Raw genomic sequence first — 20,927 nt, 5'->3', positions numbered from 1 at the left:
CAGTCGACGGAATTTTAAGAATTCTCCGATGTGGAAAATGCTTCCAATTTTCGGCACATATCTTTGTTCAAGGTACATGATTCAACACCATAAAAAAGGAGAGAGAATACGTAGCATAGCAGCATTTTTACTTTTATACCAAGAGAAAGGTTATGGCTCTTGAAAAAGGCCCCCACACAGTTGAAGGTTGATCTAGTTTCCCGATGCTCACTCTTGGTTGTTGGTTCATTTTTCATTTATTATGGTGCCAATGTAGTTGAAGTGCGTTACTCTTTCTACAGGAATTTGCTTGATGCAGATATACTATGTACAATTTTGAACGATAAGATACTATTACATATTTCAATGTATAACTTTTCAGGAGAAACTAACTATTAATTCGCAAGGAATTTCTTACTTTATTGACCCATAATAACAATTAGGTGACCTAACTATACGTGACGCACCTTCCAACCATTCCCAAAAAACAAACTTATGAATCAGTCCATCAATGTCATTTAAATTATGTAATTCACTTTAAGGTCAAGTATACAATGCACAATAAACAATTATTATGTGACACATCTAAAACAACTCGAGAAGTTATAAAATAATAATGATTATAATATGTATACAGTGTGTCAATTTGAAAAGGTACCTACCACCCTCTATAATTTGGTCCCTATAGAAAATCTAAGAATATGCAAAAACATGTCAAATTTATTTGTGAGTGGGACATTTTGTAGACCAGTGTTTCAACTAAATTACATCAAGCCTCTAGCGGGGGTGGACGCAACCTCCAAAATCTATAATACAAAAGAGGGTTGAGTGATACCTCATTTTAAAGGACGTTCAACTAACTTTTCAAAAATACCACCTATATTATATTTATTTTCAATACTTTTGGAAAAATCTTGGACTCAATACTTTGAAAAAATTTTGGAGTTCTGAACTCAATATTTACGGTTTTATTTGATTTTTTCCAAAAATACTTCAAAGTAAAAATCTAAATACTCCAAAAAATTCGATTTAGAGTTGAGTACTCCAAAAAAATTTTGGATTTCTGAATTCGATACTTGATTGATGGTACTTGATGAAACCATATATCTATATGGTTTTATTTGATTTTTACTAGGTACTATATTGGAAGGTTAAACGGTTTAAATTAATGCGAAACAATGAAATAGGAATAATTTCTAAATATAAAGGTTAAATAATTCCTTGTTTTAGATTTAAAAAATGCTCCGAGAAAAGAACTATATTGTTTATAAGTATGAATACAACCGGAATATCAACATTAACAAAGTTTTTATATACCAAGAAAAACATTATTAAAGTAGTTACGAATTCATAACTACTTAATTAGAATCCAAAGTCTGCATAAAATGTACCTTGAATATTCTAGGCGCTGCACTGGAACTAATAATCAGGGAATGTTGTTTTTTTCCATTCAATAAGAAATATTTTTTTTTTTTTTTTTTTTTTGAAAAATGGCTTTGGCAGAGCCAATTAGCCAGACTTGTTTGTGATTGATTGCAGATTCATAGTAATAAATTTCTTATAAACATAAGTACATTCTACAATATTATTTTTATAGATACATTGGTACATTGTGTAGCTTTTTTTATTTTGTTTTTTTTTTAATTATTTTACTGTTTTTTAAATATAAAATATATTTTAATTTGTGCGAAACACTTCTTTTTTTTATGTTTGTTTCTATTTTTTCTTTTCTTTTTTTATTTATGTTTGTTTCTATTTTTTTTTTATGTTTGTTTCTATTTTTTTTTCTTTTTTTTATTTATTATTTTTTTTGTTATTATTTTATTATGTGTTTTTTTTATATATATATATTTTTTTAATTTTTTCAAACCACATTAACAAATTATGCCTATTATATTAAGTTTACAACTTGTATTTACATAATTTAACATGTTTATAAATGAGATGAAGAATTTCCATATCATTTGTAAATATTAAAGTATTAAGGTTTATTGGGAAAAAACATTTTAAATCTTTTAATTCTTTATAAAGGTCGTTTATGTTATTTATGTTTAAATGACATTCTAATATGACATGTGTTAGATCTCCGATTTTGCCACAAGTACAATTGGGAGTATCTGACAAGCCGATTCTATGCATGTAATATGGCGTAAGAGCATGATTGGCTCTCAGCCGATTAATGGTCTTTATAAAATGTCTGTTATATTCTGTATAAAACCATCTTTTTGAGAATATCCTAGGGTTACAATGAGCAAAATTTGAGCCAGTATTACATTCTCTGTAATGCAATTGCCAATTATTTTTAAGTTTTTGTCTGCTAAAAGTATCAATATCTGAAGCTGGAATTAAATTTTTGTTTATTTTTTCTCCGATTACATAAGCTGATTTAGCAAAATTGTCAACTATTTCATTGCCTTTTATTCCCGAATGACCCTTAATCCAAGCAATTGTTACATTTACTCCTAATTGTGTAATTTCAAACAGAGTTTTAAGTGTATTCAATTCAATGTGGTTTATGTGTTTGACTGTTTGAATGTTACTTAATCTGTCCACCACGCTTTTACTGTCAGTAAATATAACATAATTGCTAGTTGGATTCAGTAGTACATACTGAACAGCAAACATTACTGCTATCATTTCTGCTGTGTATATTGAGCATTCAATAGGTAGGCTATATTGATGATGGTAATTTGTATTTTCGTGGAATACTGCACAGCCCGTTCCATTTGCGTCTTTTGACCCATCGGTAAATATGTACTGAAAATTTGACCATTTTTCTCTAATAAGTATATCAAACATATTTGGCGGTAAATGTGAGCTTAAATAACATGTTTTAACCTTGTTAGAAAATAATGTTTTTGTCATTGCACTGTAGTAAGGCGGAATTTGGCTTTTATAGATAACTTCACTGTACTTTACCGTACTTAGATAACTTTCTACCAAAGGTATAGATTTTTTAGTTCTCCAGTACCTATGAGTGAGGTCTAAAACTGATAGCTCATGTAGATCTTGAAGGTATTTACATTTTTTGGACAGAATTCGAGTTGTAAATTTATCACTGAGAAATTGGCGGCGTAAATGCAATGGAGGTTCCACTGCTTCATTTTCCATTATTTGGACTGGAGTGGATTTTAAATAACCTAGGCATAATCTTAAGCATTTATTTTTTTGAATTTCAAGTTTATTTAGAAGTGTATTGGTCGCTGATCCAAATAAATGACAGCTATAGTCGAGAATGGGTCTGATCATGTTACGGTAAAACATCAAAGCAATATTTGGGTCTGCTCCCCAATTTGTTTTACAGAAAGCTCTTAAAATATTTATTGAGTTTTCTGATTTTTTAACAATATGATGAATGTGATCTTTCCAAGACAATTTCCTGTCTAGATAGGTACCAAGATACTTAACACAGCTTTTAATTGGAAAATTAAATTTTCCAACGTTAAGATTGCCTTGTGGAACTCTACGCTTTTTTGTAAAGTAACACACCTCAGTTTTTGTGTCAGAAATTGATAATCCTACTTCTTCGTAGCACTGATTTACGATTTCTAATGCGACTTTTAAATTATCCTCACATCTACTTAACAATTTTCCTTCTGTATATAAAACAACATCATCAGCATATTGAAGAATTTTTGTATTGTTGGGTATACTAACTTCAAGATCTATGTTGTACAGGATGTATAAAATCGGGCTTAAAATACTCCCCTGTGGCAATCCAATATTAGTTAGTCGAGGATATGAAAATTCATCATTATTAATTTTTAAATAAGTTAATCTGTTGGAATATAAAGATTTTAAAAAGAGAGCAAATGAATTAGGGATTCCAATATACAACATTTTTTTGTAAAGAATGTCTAAATTAACATTATCAAAAGCAGCGGAAATGTCAAGGAACGCAGCTGCTGTAGACTTATTTCTTGTAAAGTTAAGTTGAATTGACGTAACTAGAGCTGCAGTTGCATCTTGAGTAGACCTAGACTTGCGAAAACCATATTGGGATCTTGGAAGTATACCATCGTGTTCTAACCAATGTTCAAATCTATTTTTAATTATTCTTTCGAATGTTTTTAAAAGACATGAAGACAAGGAGATAGGTCGGTAAGAATTTGGATCACGGTCTGGTTTGCCAGGTTTTTTAATAGGAATTATCAGGTATTCTTTCCAACTATTTGGTACTGGTATCTTATTTGTCCAAATATTGTTGAAAATGTTTAGTAGTGAAATTTTATGTTCGATCGGTAAGTTGTACAACAGCGAATATGACACATTGTCTATACCTGGAGAAGTATTATTTCTTTGTTCAAGGGCTCGATGCAATTCCCATAGATGAAAATTTTCGTCAAAATTGTGGTTTTGTCTGGATACTGTTTGAATATCTTCTTGTACGGTGTCGTCATTTGGAACCCATGCCGGAGCAATTTTTCTGTGGAAATCTTGCAACCATGTATCTTCTGGATCAATAGGTACTCTGTTGGCTTGTTTGCGGTTTTTAAAACAATTAACTTTTCGCCAGACATCTTTTAATGGTGTTCTTGAGTTTAGTCTTTCGCAAAAATCAATCCAATTCTTCTTTTTTTTCTGTTTGAAGATTTTCTTTGCAACAGCGTCAAGTCGTTTATACTCTATTAAATTTTGCAGCGTTGGATTCTGTTTATAATTAATGAACGCATGTTTTCTACTTTCAGCTGCTAGTTGACACTGATTATTCCACCATGGTTTCGGAATATGGCTTCTGTTTTTTTCGTTAATGGAGGAATATTTTGGAATAGCGATGTTGGCTGCCTGGTTTATATGTGTTAACAATTCTTCGTAGATTAATGGAACTTCCATTGCTTCCAAAGTACTGGCATAAGTCATCCAATTGGCTCTGCTAAGGTTCCATATTCTATGTTTTCTATTGGATGTGGCTTCTGTTGCGGAGAAACTTTGTGATGAAATAATGATTGGCACATGGTCAGATCCATGAGGTTCTAGTAGAGTATTCCAATGGAAATAAGAAGCAATATCTCGGGAACAAATGGTTAAGTCTACAGCAGAAGGTTTTTTGGAAATAGCGAGAGTGGGAGACCCATCGTTTAAATATTCTAAATTACAATATTCTATAGCATCTAGAAGATCTTTACCTAATCTATCATCAACTTCGCAACCCCACGCCAAATTGTGTGCGTTAAAATCGCCTCCTATTATAAATGGTTTTGATATATTTTCTAAAAAATTTATCCATTGTTGAATTGAAACTTTATTATTGGGTTCATTATATAAAGAAATTATATGTAAAGGTTTTCTGAAAGGTGAAATTTTAATGGAAATACACTTATATGTAAACGAATACGTATTTGGAAAAATTATTTCTTCACATTTTATGTTAGATTTCAAAAGGATGGCACATCCGCCATATCCATCAGGGCGGTCAGCTCGAAAACAATTAAATTCTTTAAAATTATAATATTTTCCCGGTTTGAACCAGGTTTCAGATAATAGAGCTATACTGATGTCGTTCTGATGGAGTAAATATTCTAAATTATGTTTATTAGCAACTGCCGAACGACAGTTCCATTGTAATATGTTTATTTTAGTTAGGCCTGCGATTTGATGTTAGATTTTGGTTAAAATGGTTACTAATTAACTGAATTACATCAGATTTTGAAATATTAAAATTATTATTTTGTTTAATTGAATTAACAATTGTAAGAACTGATTCTAAAATGACATTTATTACAGAAGAATCTAACTCTTCTGACTGTGAATCTGCAACGTTTAAGTTTTGTTGATAGAATTGACTTTTAACTATTCCCTCAGAATGTTTTGGAGGGGAAACTACAGATATTATTTCTTTTCTGGCTATATCAGTTGGGTCTGGACTATTTGGCTTTTGCCTTTTATTTGGCCTACTGGTGTTGGTGTGAGGATTAAATATAAATTTAGCAAAGTTATTTCCTTGGGTAGAAGTAGAAGGTTGTGAATTTTGTGAAAAATTTGTATCATTGTTTGTGATATTTGACCTAAGAATACTAGCATATGAATTCTTTGGTATATTTTTATTTGCATCGTAAAAATTAACGTTTGTTAAACCCATCGTCTCTTTTATTAACTTTTGTCGTGTGAATTCTGGACACGCGCTTAAATTCGTAGTCAAGTGATTCCCCTTACAGCTGAAACATACTTGTGTGAACTCAACTTTTGTACAATTTTTAGAATTATGAGATTCTTGGCATCTATTGCATCTTGGCTGACTCCTACACTGACTGCCTAGGTGGCCGTACCTAAGACAGTTGAAACATAACAGAACTTTCTGTTTATACACTTCAATTTCTTTAATAACCTTATTTATGACTACATATTTAGGTAAAGTTTGCGATTTAAAGGTCACAATACAAGATTTAGTAGGGACATATTCGACAATTTTTTCCTCATTAACAATTTTCTCTAATTTACGCGTAATTCTTTTAACGTTTGCAATTTCAAATATACAATGACTATCATACTGTTTTATTTTACTTTTTATATACTCTTCAGAGAAATCTATGTCTATGTCTCTAATAACTCCCTGTCTGTGTAAAATAAATTTTGGAATATATAGATCCAAATTATTTGATCTAAAAATTTCCAGAGATTTGTTTTTAATAAGATTATTTGCAGTTTTATAGTCTTTGCATTTGACTCTAATCCTATTTCGGCCGATGGCATCTATACTGGAAATCATATTGTCTGCTTCAGGAAAGTTAGACAAAATAATTTCACCAATTTTCAAAGAATTTAATTTACCTTTAAAATCATTAGCACTGTTTTCGATGTAAATGTGATATGGTCCCAGGTCATTACTATTAAATAAAAATGCTTGCCTTACCTCTTTTAAGTTCTGTTTTGTTTCATTATTACCATTCATATTCGTTGTATTTGGATCATTTGGATACTGGTTGTTGTTGTTGTTTTTGGTTGTCAAATTTATTGGAATGGGAGTACTTACAGAAAGTTCCATTTGTTCGGCATCATTTTGACTATCGAATATAATAGTTTTTCTGGGCGGTGGATCAGGAGGCCTACCTCCGCTATTGACACTCATATTGCAGTTGTAGGCGCTTCAGCAAACGATATTGCAGTCGTAAAAAATTCAAATTAAATTAAGACAATGGGGGTTATCTGTAGTCTCAATGATCGTTGTACCGAAGGTACGTCCGATTTATATGATTACTACTATAAAAATGTAGAAAAAAACGTCGAAAACTAATATTTTTTAAAGAGCAATTTAAAAGATCGGTTTTCACTTTGACGTTTTTTTTTGCAATAAGAAATAAAAAAATGTATAGGTGCTCCTGGACAAAAATATTGCATATTTTGAAATTATCATGTGAAGTGAAATTTGTTGTGCTGCAATTCTTAGCCCCCCGGTGTCATAGGAATAGGATTTCTTTTCCGAATGGCTGAAAATAACAAGACATGATCTAAAATGTTTTTAATGTACCGGGTGTCCCAATAAGAATGGCTCTCGGCCATATCTCAGGAACCGTTTATAGTAGAGCTTTGAAATAAAAAATTTTATAACAAAAGTTGCCTCAGGAAAAGCCTGGAAATTATTTTCATAATTGTGGGACCACCGCTAGAGGGCGTAATTGAATATCAAAAATTAAAAAATCTAAATTTTACAAAATTTTCCCAATGAAGGGGCACTGGAAATCCGATCGTCGTATTCTTCATAAAATTCTACGCATATCTGATTTGACAAGTTTAGGTCTACCTTTGGAAATAAGAGGTGGGGGTGAGTGGGAACCTTGTTATGAAAAACTGGCTGTGAGTCCGGTTCTGCTTAATCAAATTTTGCAAACTTGATCTTGTTGAAGACAGATCTTTTTCGTCAATGTAAAAGTTATGATTTTGAACCAACTTACTGAGTAATATGCCAGCTAGAAGGCGTTATTTAATATTTTTTCAGAAATCTAGTGTTCCTTGGAAAATATTAAATAAAAACATGCATTTTTAATACCATATTACAAAATTAGACAAAATTAGCAACAGAATAGCGAAAACCACATGTTAATACCTTTTTTCTATCTCGAGATATCTTACAAAACGTGTAAATTTAAAAACATAACTGTTACTGTCACCGGTAAACGAAATTCATTAAAAGTAGTGTGCTATGGAAACAACAAAGAAACATTTTCCAGCTGTCAACGTATATTAGGTCTTTTCAACGCTTCTCATTTGTTTCGAGCCTCGTTCATATCTCGTTTATTAATATTATACACGGATTATACGGCACATGACAGAGGCTCGAAACAAATGAGAAGCGTTGAAAAGCCCTATTACAAAGAAATAAAAACAACTATTTAGTGATGACATAAACGTTCAAATTTTTGCCCATCATTTTCAAGAGTAGATTGAACAGCAGTCTCAATTTCTGCTCTCGATATGCTTTGAATGGCGTTTAGTATTCTCTGGATAATGTATTCTAGAGTAGTGTATGATGGGCAACAATTTGAATACTTAGGTCGTCACTAAGTAGTTCTTTTTGTTCTGTGTTATATTTAATTTTAATAGTATTGTTTCTCTTTATATTGTTGTTTTAATTAATTATATTTTTATACGTTGACATCTGGAAAATGTTATTTTGTTTTTTTCCACAGCACACTACTTTTCATTAACTTAGTTTACCGGTGATAGTAACAGTTATGTATAAAATTTACACGTTTCTCGAGATATCTTGAGATAGAAAAAAGGTATCGACATGCGGTTTTCGCTATTCTATTGCTAATTTAATCTAATTTTATAAAGCATGATTAAAAATGCATACTTGTATTTAATATTTTCCAAAGAAAACTAGATTTCTGAAAAAAATTAAATAACGCCTCCCAGCTGGCTTATTACTTATTAGGATGGTTCAAAATTATCACGCTTACATTGAAGAAAAAGATCTGTCTTCAACAAGTCCCAGTTTTCAAAATTTGATTTAGCAGAACCGGACTTACAGCCATTTTTCGTAACAAGGTTCCCACTCACCCCCACCTCTTATTTGCAAAGGTAGAGTTAAACTTGTTAAATCAAATATGCGCAGAATTTGATGAAGAATACAATAATCGGATTTCCAGTGCCCCTTCATTAGGAAAATTTTGTAAAATTTAGATTTTTTTATTTTTGATATTCAATTACGCCCTCTAGCGGTGGACCCATAATTATGAAAATAATTTCCAGGCTTTTCCTGAGGCAACTTTTGTTATACAATTTTTTATTTTAAAGCTCTACTATAAACGGTTCCTGAGATATGGCCGAGAGCCATTCTTATTGGGACACCCGGTACATGTCAGCTGTCATTCACCCAATCACCACAAGTTCGGTAGGTATATCTTTTCTAAGAAATACCACTTCATCAGGACCGTAAGTACGATGTTGGGAGCCCCGGGGCAAACGTGATCAAGGGGCCCCTACCGGGACCCTAAATGGTTTACGCCCAGCGGAGGGGGGGTCCGGAAAAATGTTTGGTATTTAACCCATTGAAAACGCATTTTAATGCATTCCATGACTGATTTAAGAGCTAAATAATTTTGCAAGTATCATCAATATAACAGAAAGACAAGAAAATGCTTTATAGAGACAAACAAGTCATATACACGCAATGAAAGAAGAAAATGAACGGTTTTATTACGCCGAAATAACTAATTTCCTAAGTAATAATTTAAATTTTTATGTTAAGGTCTCGGGGGCCCCAGCTTAGCTCAGGCCTCAGGGGCCCCTGTTCTGTTCCAGCTGCATTTTAGCCGAAAAAACTAATTTCCTCAGTGAAAAATTAAAACTTTATATTGAGGTCTAGGGTTCCCCTGTATGTAGGCCTTTTTAAAATTGTGTCATTTGAAAATATTTCGTTGGGATCGACTTTTAAAATACATATTTTTTTCGCGTTAAAATCTATACACGGCCAACCAACCGGGGCCCCCTTGTCCGAGGGCCCCCTTGTCCGAGGGCCCTGGGGCATTGCCCCGGTTGCCCCAATGGTAGTTACGGCCCTGCACTCCATAGAACTATGCCACCACCACCAAAATTAACGCTCTGTATGAGGTTACAACTATTACAACTCTGTATGAGGTTACAACTATTTGGGAACTATAATCAATGAGTCGTGGGACAATACTCAAGAGATTAAATGTTGCATCGGAAAGGCAAAGAGTGCATTCTTTACTATGAGCTCTGTGTTCAAGAGCCGTGACATCAGTCTAAAAACAAAAATAAGGCTCCTTAAATGTTACGTGTACTCAGTGCTTCTATACGGAGTAGAAACGTGGACATTGAAGGCGGAAACTCTATCGAAACTTCAAGCTTGTGAGCTATGGTTGTACAGAAGGATCCTGAAGATACCATGGACAGACAAAGTCACCAATGAAGAAGTACTACGGAGGATGAACACAACCGCAGATTTAGTCAACATCGTGAAGGGCCGTACGCTGCAGTACTTAGGGCATATAATGAGAAATCAAGGTAGATACGAGCTACTCCAGTGCATTTCACAAGGTAAAATTGAAGGAAAAAGGGCCCCAGGACGAAGAAGAATATCCTGGCTTACTAACCTGAGAGCATGGTATAGAAATACCTCTACACAACTATTTCGTATAGCAACTAACAAAGTCATCATAGGCAGAATGATCGCCAACGTTCGGAACGGACAGGCACCCTAAGAAGAAGAAGATGAGGTTACAACTGAGGTGCCCTTCACATCTTCACCATATGGAAGCTTGGTTGACAAAACTTCGTCTGCAGAAGAGTTGGCGAATGGTATGCCAGTTGTATTGTAACATCATACAGATCGTTAATTTTCGGCAGGTGGCGACATATTACTATGGAGTGGTATTTCTTGGGAAGGGCATACGTAACTTGTGGAGGTGATTGGGTGAATGACCGCTGACATGTACATTAAAAATATTTTAGATCACGTTAACGCACGTCTTCATGTTGCTAGGATAGCGAATACTTACCTTGATGAGATTCAGCTATATTGGCATTGGCCACCATATAGTCCATATCAGATTTAAATCCGATCGAGAATTTATGTGACACAAAAAAACATCGCATTCTGATCGGAGAATGATCAGAGGGCAAAAGAAAGGAGATGAACAAATTAATAAAAGCGAAACACATTCAGAAGGAAACATGGGCAGACTACTTCCGATCTCTATTTGCTAAAGGTGACGATAATGAACCACCAACACCTGAAGTTACAACAAACGAAGAAATAAACATCCAGGAGGAAGAGGTAAAGGAAGCATTAAGAAAATTAAAAAATAGAAAATCTCCAGGAGAGGACAGAATATCGAACGAACTCCTAAAGTACGGAGGACAAGATCTTACTAAACAACTATTAAAACTGATACAAAAAATAATATAACAAAACAGAATACCACAAGAATGGAGATCAAGCATCCTTATACCTCTCTTCAAAAAAGGAGACAAATCAGACCCAGAGAATTACAGAGGGATTAACTTATTAAACACAACATTAAAATTAACAACAAAAGTGATAACAAACAAATTGAGTGAAATTATAACATCAGCAGAAGAACAACAAGGTTTTAGGTCGGGAAGGTCATGCACTGACGCTATATTTATAATGAGGCAAATTCAAGAGAAATCGTTGGAATAAAACAAACCGGCATATTTATGTTTCGTGGACCTTAAGAAAGAATTTGACAGGGTGCCATTAAAGGACGTTATCCACTTGTTATACTCGAGAGAGGCACTTCTGGGAATAATTAAAACGATAGAAAACATACACCAGAACAACACAATAAAAGTAAAAGTGGAAGATGAACTAACTAACCCAATTGAAGCCGGCAATGGGATAAGACAGGGGGATTCCTTGAGTCCTTTATTGTTCAACCTGATCATGGACTAAATCATAAAAAAAGTAAGAACTAAAAAAGGATACCAAATGGGAGAAAAACAACTTAAAATAATCTGCTATGCGGACGATACAATACTAATCTCTCAAAGTGAAGATGATTTACAAATGTATGCTGCACCAATTCAACATAATTGCCAGAAAATTTAACATGTAAATTTTCTCAAAAAAGACAAAATGCATGGTTATAGCAGCAGATACAATAAGATGTAAATTGGAGCTGGAAGGTCAGATAATAGAACAAGTGATGGAGTTTAAATACCTAGGCATCACACTATCTAGCTACGGAAGACTCGAAACAGAAGTGGAAGATCAAGTGAATAGAGCAAACAGAGCCGCAGGTTGCCTGAATGACACAATACGGAGAAATAAAAATATCGGAAAAGAAATTAAAGCCAGAATTTACAAAACAGTCATCAGACCAATAATGACATACGCGGCAGAAACACGACCCGACACAGAGAGGACAAAAGATTGCTCGAAACAGCGGAGATGAAAACCCTTCGAAAAATCGATGGTAAGACTCTATGGGACAGAGCTAGAAGTACAGATATACGACGGAGAGGCAAGGTGGATAACATTAACAACTGGGTAAGAAACAGAAGAATAGAATGGAATGACCACATAAGCTGAATGACAATAAATAGGGTAGTCAGGACCAACTAGTCCGGTAATACTATATGATTTATCTATGGTCAGGACAGCGAGAGACGGTTCCCCAATACGACAACTTACTAGAGGCACATTGAAAAAACAGACAGTCATGTCTATACAAAAAGAAGAAGAAGAAATGATTCATAAAAAAAACATCGCATTCGGAAAAGAAATCCTAAACCTGTGATACTGGGAGGGCTGATTTCAGCAAAAAAAATTTCACTTAATTTCAAAATATGCAATATTTTTGTCGATGAGTGTATAGTAATATTAATAGAAATGTGTTTTTAGCTAAATATAAAGAAACACAAATACATAAAATAAACGCATATTTTAATTGAATTATAAAGTCCATGAACAAACTTTTTATAAAAAAAGAAGAAATTATATCAAGGTAAATAAGAATAAATAACAGACGTGAGAATTGAGTGAACAAATATATAAAATATATCGTCGGTTTTAAAGTAACTTTGAAGGTTGTTTAATATAGTCTAGTAGTCATATATCTCTAAAAATCATACGGATAAGCTAAAAGTTGCTGAGAATGTCATTTTAAAGCGTCGTTTAAACACAACGACAAGTCACAGCAACTAGTTGTGATGACAAGTTGAAACGCTGTTTAGACGCTGCGATTCAATGCGATACCACCTTCAACCCAACTCCAACTTTGATAAGTTGTGCGATGCACCGTTTACACACAATGATAAGTTGCAACAACTCGATTGACCTTGATAAGTTGTTTGATTTATCGCTGTGTTTAAACGATCCTTTAGAACCATAAAAAGATGCAAAAAAGTTTGCCATTTCTACCCCCGGGCTTCCCAGAAAAAATCTCCATGATCGATTTACCCAGAATCTGTACGACGCAGAAAATTTTTTTTAAAAAAGGAATGTAGCTAAGATAATTTTAAACAAAAATGTTAATTAGTAACTTTGTGTAAAATGAACAACTAACATTAAAATTAAATAAACTCTAATGAAGTCAGTAATAAAGAGAAACAACTACCTTTTTGAAAAATAGCAATAAAGACCACAGTAACGATAACGAACTTCATTTTCAAACACCAACCCAACACTTTAGTAAACACACTAAATTGCGCGGTAGAAAAAAGAAATCGATTTTTAACCCTGGAAGATCACACCTATTTTTTAACACAAACTGCACACGTGAGTATCAGACACCCAATGATTTTTGTGGAGAAATAAAAAAAGTAAATATTTTATGATTTCCATAGACTGTCTAATCACTATTGAGTACACAAGAATACTTAAATCAATCATTTGAGTAATACTAAAGGAAATAAATATTAAACATATCTAAAAATAATTAACAAACTTTTTTTTAAAACCAAAAACATAGTTCAAAATATTTTAACTTATTTAACAACAAAAGGGCCCTTCTAACTAAAAGGTAAAACTTTTTGATTAGCCAGGTACTTCAATTTCACCCATTTTGGTGACTACATTCATAATAGGCCTGGATTCTGAGTACCAAAAAAAGTTTATTAATAGCAAGCTGAAAATTTGTTAATAGTTTAACGGTGTCTAGTCGGACAAACTTTGATGTAAGGGAACACTGAAACAGGGGAAGTTTGAATTGTGGAACAGGTTACAGGTTTCAATTTCACTCATTTTGGTAACTACATTCATAAACATTTTAGTCCAAATTCTGGACTAAAATGTCCAAATTCTAAAGACAAAAAACATAGATAAAAGAGACTTACGAATAATAACAAACCTTTACTGGAATCAAACAGCACAAATTGTAATAGATAACGAACCCAGTCCCGAAATTGAAATTAGGAGAGGAGTTAGGCAGATTATACTCTTCAATGTATATTAGTGAAGCCATTTTTGAAGAAGCATTACTATCTCAAAGTGTTAGAATCATAATTAACGGAAGATCTATTAACAACATAAGATATGCAGATGACACCGTGATTAAGGCAAGCTCTGCTGAACAACTCCAATTACTACTATATAATCAATACAAATAGTTTCTGTGAAGAATATGGACTAAAAATGAATATAAAAAGACCAAATACATGATGATAACTAAAGTCCGGAACATAAGCATTTTGCTTTTTTTGCTTTTTTTGCTTTTTTTTTGCTTATTATTAGGATATTTAGTAAAAATGCTTATTTTAAAGATATGTTGCTTATCTTTGTTTATTTTACTTCTTATGATAAACTATAGTTAAATTTCACGTATTACTTCCTATCTTAAGCAAAATTCTATAAGCATACAGAGCTATAAAATCCTAATAATTCAATAAACCATAAGAATTTAAATCCCTTAGGCTTAGAAGATAAACGGGAAAAACCATCGTTATATACCTGTCCATGTAATAAACTAATATTTGTCTACAGAAAGACCAAATTTATTATATTGTTGTAAAATATTTTTCGGTAGTATCAGTACATGTGTCTAAGGGCCGGTTGTTCGAACGCTAATCAACAATTATCATTATCAAATATTTAATTACTGTCACCAAACTGTCAATGTCAACTTTGTTTGGGTTGCTGAAAACATAATTAATTAAAATTATGAGATTTATTATCAATTATGTTAATAATTATTATTATATTAATTGATTATAGTCTCAGAATTGTAATCAATTATGTTTTTAGCAACCCAACCAAAGTTGACATTGACAGTTTTGACAGTAATTAAATATTTGATAGTGATCATTGTTGATTAGCGTTCGAACAACCGGCCCTAAATTAAATACCTACGCACCAATCACATCTGCAGAGTTGAAAGAACTTTTTCTATTAGGTATAAAATTTTTATTAATATGTCTACAGAGATAGAAGACAGCTTTTTACAAGAAAATTTTGAAAAACATATTATTGTTAACTGTTTTTATGCTAATGGCCATGATAGTGCGGCCGATATGTGATACAATTGCACATTTATTGATACAAGCATATAATTTGGACCACATATACTACACATATAAAGGTTCAAATTTAGATATGAGGCCATCTCAGATTTTACCTTTTACAAAAATGGCGGGGATTCAAAATGGCGACTATACATATGTGACTAATAGCACGATAACTTTTGAACGAGACTTCAGATTTCAACCAAATTTGGTATATAGGTTCTTTTTTTGATTTACAAGATGGATGTGGTGAACCAGAAGAATCGGTTTACGAGAAGTTGTGTTTTTACTGGTTGTTTATGTAAAAAATATGTTTTTTTTTCAATTTTTTCCCTCTGTATATATTCATTTTTCAAAAAGTTAATACCGCAATTGAATAGAGCATAAAATTATTTTGTAGAAAATATTTTGAAAATTTTAGTTATGTTAATTACCATTTAATAAATGCATAATGTATCTTCACATGTACCTATGTGTGATCGATTCGTACAAATATTATAAGAATTACTGTGAATTTAATTGTAGAAGCATATAATTTGGACCACATATATTACACACATCAAGGTTCAAATTTAGATAAAAGGCCATCTCAGATTTTACTTTTTACAAAAATGGCGGGCATTCAAAATGGCGACTATACATATGTGACTAATAGCACGATAACTTTTGAACGAAAAGTCCGATTTCAACCAAATTTGGTATGTAGATTCTTTTTTTGATGTGTAAGACCAAGGTCTTGAACCGGAAGAATCGATTTACCAGAAGTTGTGGTTTTCTTGATTTTTATATTAAAACATGTTGTTTTTGTACCAATTCTTTCACCCTGTATATTGTAATTTTTCAAAAAGTTAATACCGGCGTTAAAAAGAGCGTAAAAATATTTTTTAGGAAATATTTTGAACTCTTTAGTTATGTTAATTACCAATTAATAAATGCATAACGTATCTTAACATGTACCTATGAAACTATGTGCGGCGCATTGGTGCAAATAATATAAGAATTATTGTACAGTTAATGGTAAAATTATATAATTTGGACCACACACACTACACATACAAAGATTCAAATTTAGATATGAGGCCATCTCAGATTTCGTCTTTTACAAAAATGGCGGGCATTCAACCTGAATCTACCGCACATAGGTACGTGTGAAGATACGTTATGCATTTATTAAATGGTAATTAACATAACAAAAAAGATCAAAATCTTTCCTAAAAAATATTTTTACACTATTTTCAATGGCGGTATTACCTTTTTGAAAAATTAATATATACAGGGTGAAAGAATTGAAAAAAACAACAACATATTTTTACATAAAAAACAGTAAAAACACAACTTCTGGTAAACCGATTCTTCCTGTTCAAGACTTCGATCTTATTCATCAAAATAATAAACTTGATACCAAATTTGGCTGAAATCGGACTTTTCGTTCAAAAGTTATCGTGCTATTAGTCACATACGTATAGCCGCCATTGTGAATGCTCCCCATTTTTGTAAAAGGCAAAATCTGAGATGGCCTCATATCTAAATTTGATGTGTAGTATAATATACTACATATTATGTGGTCCAAATTATATGACTTTACCATTAAATGTACAATAATTCTTATAATATTTGCACGAATCTGCCACACATAGGTACATGTGAAGATACGTTATGCATTTATTAAATGGTAATTATAATTAACATAACTAAAACGTTCAAAATATTTCCTAAAGCATATTCTTACGCTCTTTTCAATGGTTTTGTTACCATTTTGAAAAACTAATATATACAGGGTGAAAGAATTGAAAATAAATTATTTACATAATACAAAATAGTTTTACATAAAAACCAGAAAAAAACACAACTTCTGGTAAACCGATTCCTCCAGCTCACGACATCGATCTTGTAAATCACAAAACGAACCTAAGTACCAAATTTGGTTGAAATCGGACTTTTCATTCAAAAGATATCGTGCTATTAGTCATATATGTATAGTCGCCCATTTTGAATGACCGCCATGTTTGTAAAAGGCAAAATCTGAGATGACCTCATATCTAAATTTGAACCTTTATATGTGCAGCTTATGTGGACCAAATTATACGCTTGTATCATTAAATGTGCAATTCTTATAAAATTTTTCACGAATCTGCCGCACTATGAGTAAAAAATATATTAATATGTTAATCATTTTTCGATTATTTTATTATATTATAGTTCAACACTTTTGTAATTTTTTACGATAATTAAATATAAATGTAATTTAATTTTAATGTCCTTTATTCGCATTTATATCATATCCATGTTTACTTATGTACAGGTTTTTTTTCTTGAATCTTCTTATTTCATAAAAATTTTGCTTATTTTTGCGACATTTTTTGCTTATTTTGACCTTTCTGTCATGCTTATAACCCGGGCTTTAATGATAACTAAGAAAACAAACTTACAAACAAGCATACATTTGGAATATGTACCGATAGAAAGGGTTGATAAATACAAATACCTAGGAACCTGGATTTCAGAGAAAAATGATCAAACTACAGAAATAAGGACCAGGGTAGAAGTAGCAAGAAATGCGTTTGTAAAAATGAAAACAATTCTCTGCAACACAACAGAGATTAGAACTTAGAGTACAAAGTACAAGCTGTGAGATGCTACGTGTTTTCGATACTGCAATATGAACTTGAAAGCTGGACATTGAAGCAATAACACATAAATAAACTATAGTCATTTGAAATCCGGTGTTACAGAAGGATGCTTAGAATAGCATGGACACAGAAGAAAACGAACAGGGAAGTAATGCGAGAAATGGTCAAAGAATACGAAGTAATAAACACAATAAAAATAAGAAAGCTACAATATCTGGGATATGTAATGAGTGGACAGCGATTTGAAATGCTAAGACTGATAATACAGGGAAGGATAAAAGGCGGAAGGAGAATAGGAAGAAGGAGAGAACAAAAATACACCATCAGAACCGACCCCCGGTGCACCTGGATCTCAAAAACCTCCAAACTCTAGAAGATAACATGCCTTAGCAGTGAACTTGGGTGCCAGGTGGTCCGGGGGGTCGTCGGTTCTGATGGCGTATATTCGTAGTCAGCGACCCCAAAATCGCCAAGTAATCTATTTACATGCATTTAAGGCCGAAAAACTTCGAAACTCCAGAAGATGACGTGCCTTAGGAGTGACGCTGGGCACCAGGTGCTCAGAGGGTCGGTTCTGATGTGAGTATTCGTGTTCAGCGACTTCAAAAACCTCCAAGTAATCTGTTTGCATCAATTTAGTGCCGACAGCCCTCGAATCTTCAGATGACGTAAAGTGACCCTGGGTACCAACCAGGTACTCCGGAGGTCGCTTCTGATGGCGTAGTCATGTTCAGCGACCCCAAAAACCCCGGAGTAACAAAATTTTTCCCTTAATATGCTCATTTTGACATGTTTATGTAATTTTGGAAGCTTTTTATGCTCTATAAAATGCAATTATGTATTTTAACCAATTTTTCTATAGCAGACTTTTTTCCTGAGATCATCCTGAACACAATGCAAAAAGTTGTAAGTTTCTATTATAGTATATGTATTTAAAAATCGATTTATTCCGGAAAGACGTAGATACCCCAAGTAAAAATTTAGACTAATATTAAGGGTAAAAAAAAATTAGTGATCTATAAATAGGACACTGGTCTATAAATGAAAAGAAGAAGAAGTGAAAATATGCTTTAACAAATATTCATAGCAAAGCGGTTTTAGACAATTAAGAGATTGATGATGTATGTATATGGTTTGTTGTTTCACCTGATATAAAAATCACAAGTTATAATAGATCAAGAGAATCACTCAACTGTGATTGGTATACAGCACCTAAAAGTTCGTTACGGGACCTATAATAAAGATAATAAAAATTATGGTACACCAGATACAACACCAGATCAATAAATAAATACCAAAATCATGTAAAGTAACCAAATGACGGTAAACTTATAAGATGATTAAGTAACTTGGGAAAAATGAGTACCTAAATAAAAAATAACGACCTTGAACCTGCTAAACGCCCAAAAATAACAACACCATGGACCCACCTTTTCGCCAAATGTACTGCCATACAAAAGTTGTGTATTATTCAAAATACTTTATATTACATATTGTCAAAATTAGTTAAAGGTTAATTAACTAACATTAAAATGAAATAAATTTTAAAGAAGCAATAAAGAGAAACAAATTACCTTTTTGGAAAATAGCAATAAAGACCACAGTACCGATAACGAACTTCATTTTTAAACACCAACCCAACACTTCAGTAAACCGTTGATTGAAATATTAATATGGGTAAATATCCCTCAATACCTCAATCAACGAGTAAACACACTAAATTGCGCGGTTTAAATCCGAAAAGAGAACTAGGTAATAATAGTATCTACCTACTACTTTCAAAACCAAGTAGCAAAGAAGTACCAAAAAATACCACAAGTAAAAAACGTCGATTTTCTTTAAATTTAAACTAATTTCAATTGTTGAAAAAAAAATTAAAACTTTCAGTGATCTATAAATAGGACACTGCTTTAAACTGCTAAATAGGCTTTAAACAATATTCGTAGCAAAGCGGTTTTAGACAATAAAGTGATTGATGATGTATAGTATATGGCTTGTTGTTTCACATGATATAAAAATCACAAGTTACATATACCTAATAATAAACTGTAATGGTGAACTTAAGATGATGAAGTCATTTAAAAAAAATGAGTACCTAAATAAAAAATAATGGCCTTGAACCTGCTAAACGCCCAAAAATAACAACATCATGGACCCACCTTTTCGCCAAATATAATGTATTACTGCCATCCAAAAGTTGTGTATCATTCAAAATACTTTATACTTTATATTATTGTCAAAATTAGTTACAGGTTTGTTATACATATTGAAAAATACAGTTCAACTATTTCAAAAAACTGTTTTAGCCGTTTGTTTTAAATATAAAAATTTAAAAACATAACTAACTAAATAACATTAAAATAAAATATATTCTAAAGAAACAATAACGAAAACAAATAATTACCTTTTTGGAAAATAGCAATAAACACCACAGTGCCAATAATAAACTTCATTTTTAAACACCAACTTAACACTTTAGTAAACACACTAAATTGCGCGGTTTAAATCCGAAAGTGGTACTACTTTGACCTCTGCGGTAGGAAACCTACTTATGCCTGTGTTAGGTACCTTGCGTTCAACGAATTTGTGGTGTGGTACCTAAGCAAAGATTCTGTATTCATTTCAGATTCTCTCCCACCGATTAAACACACGGTGAAGTTGAAATCGCAATGAATTTAAAGTAGGAGCAAGGTGATCGTATACCTAATGTATTAGAATAGTCGTTTGGTCAAATATTTTTTGTATACCTACCTAACTGATGATGAAAACAATGAACTGATGAAGAAAATTTTGATGTTATAATTTAAATATCTAAAGTAAAGTATTTGATGCAAATATAAATCCGATCAGAAAATATTTGATTGTCCGCAAAGCTAGTTAAAATGGCTTAAT

General features: G+C 32.4%; 1 protein-coding gene across 3 annotated transcripts in view; it reads right to left on the bottom strand.

The window, feature by feature from the left end:
- LOC126888886 (probable ATP-dependent RNA helicase ddx42) overlaps positions 1-20,716 on the bottom strand; it is a 49,353-nt gene extending 28,637 nt beyond the window's left edge. The window contains exon 1 of one of the 3 annotated variants that reach the window (XM_050657319.1): positions 20,440-20,716. In XM_050657319.1, the coding sequence (XP_050513276.1) occupies positions 20,440-20,488 (49 nt within the window). In that variant the 5' untranslated portion in view covers positions 20,489-20,716. Of the gene's footprint in view, positions 1-13,523; positions 13,683-19,609; positions 19,753-20,439 lie in introns of those variants that run through there. The other 2 variants (XM_050657320.1, XM_050657321.1) reach the window with 2 other exon arrangements.
- Positions 20,717-20,927: the final 211 nt, after the last annotated feature.

This window comes from Diabrotica virgifera, chromosome 7, assembly GCF_917563875.1.
Source record: "Diabrotica virgifera virgifera chromosome 7, PGI_DIABVI_V3a".
NCBI classification, from domain to species: Eukaryota; Metazoa; Arthropoda; class Insecta; order Coleoptera; family Chrysomelidae; genus Diabrotica; species Diabrotica virgifera.
The sequence above is the reverse complement of the archived record's forward strand: the minus strand, read 5'-3'. Positions and strand labels throughout refer to the sequence as shown.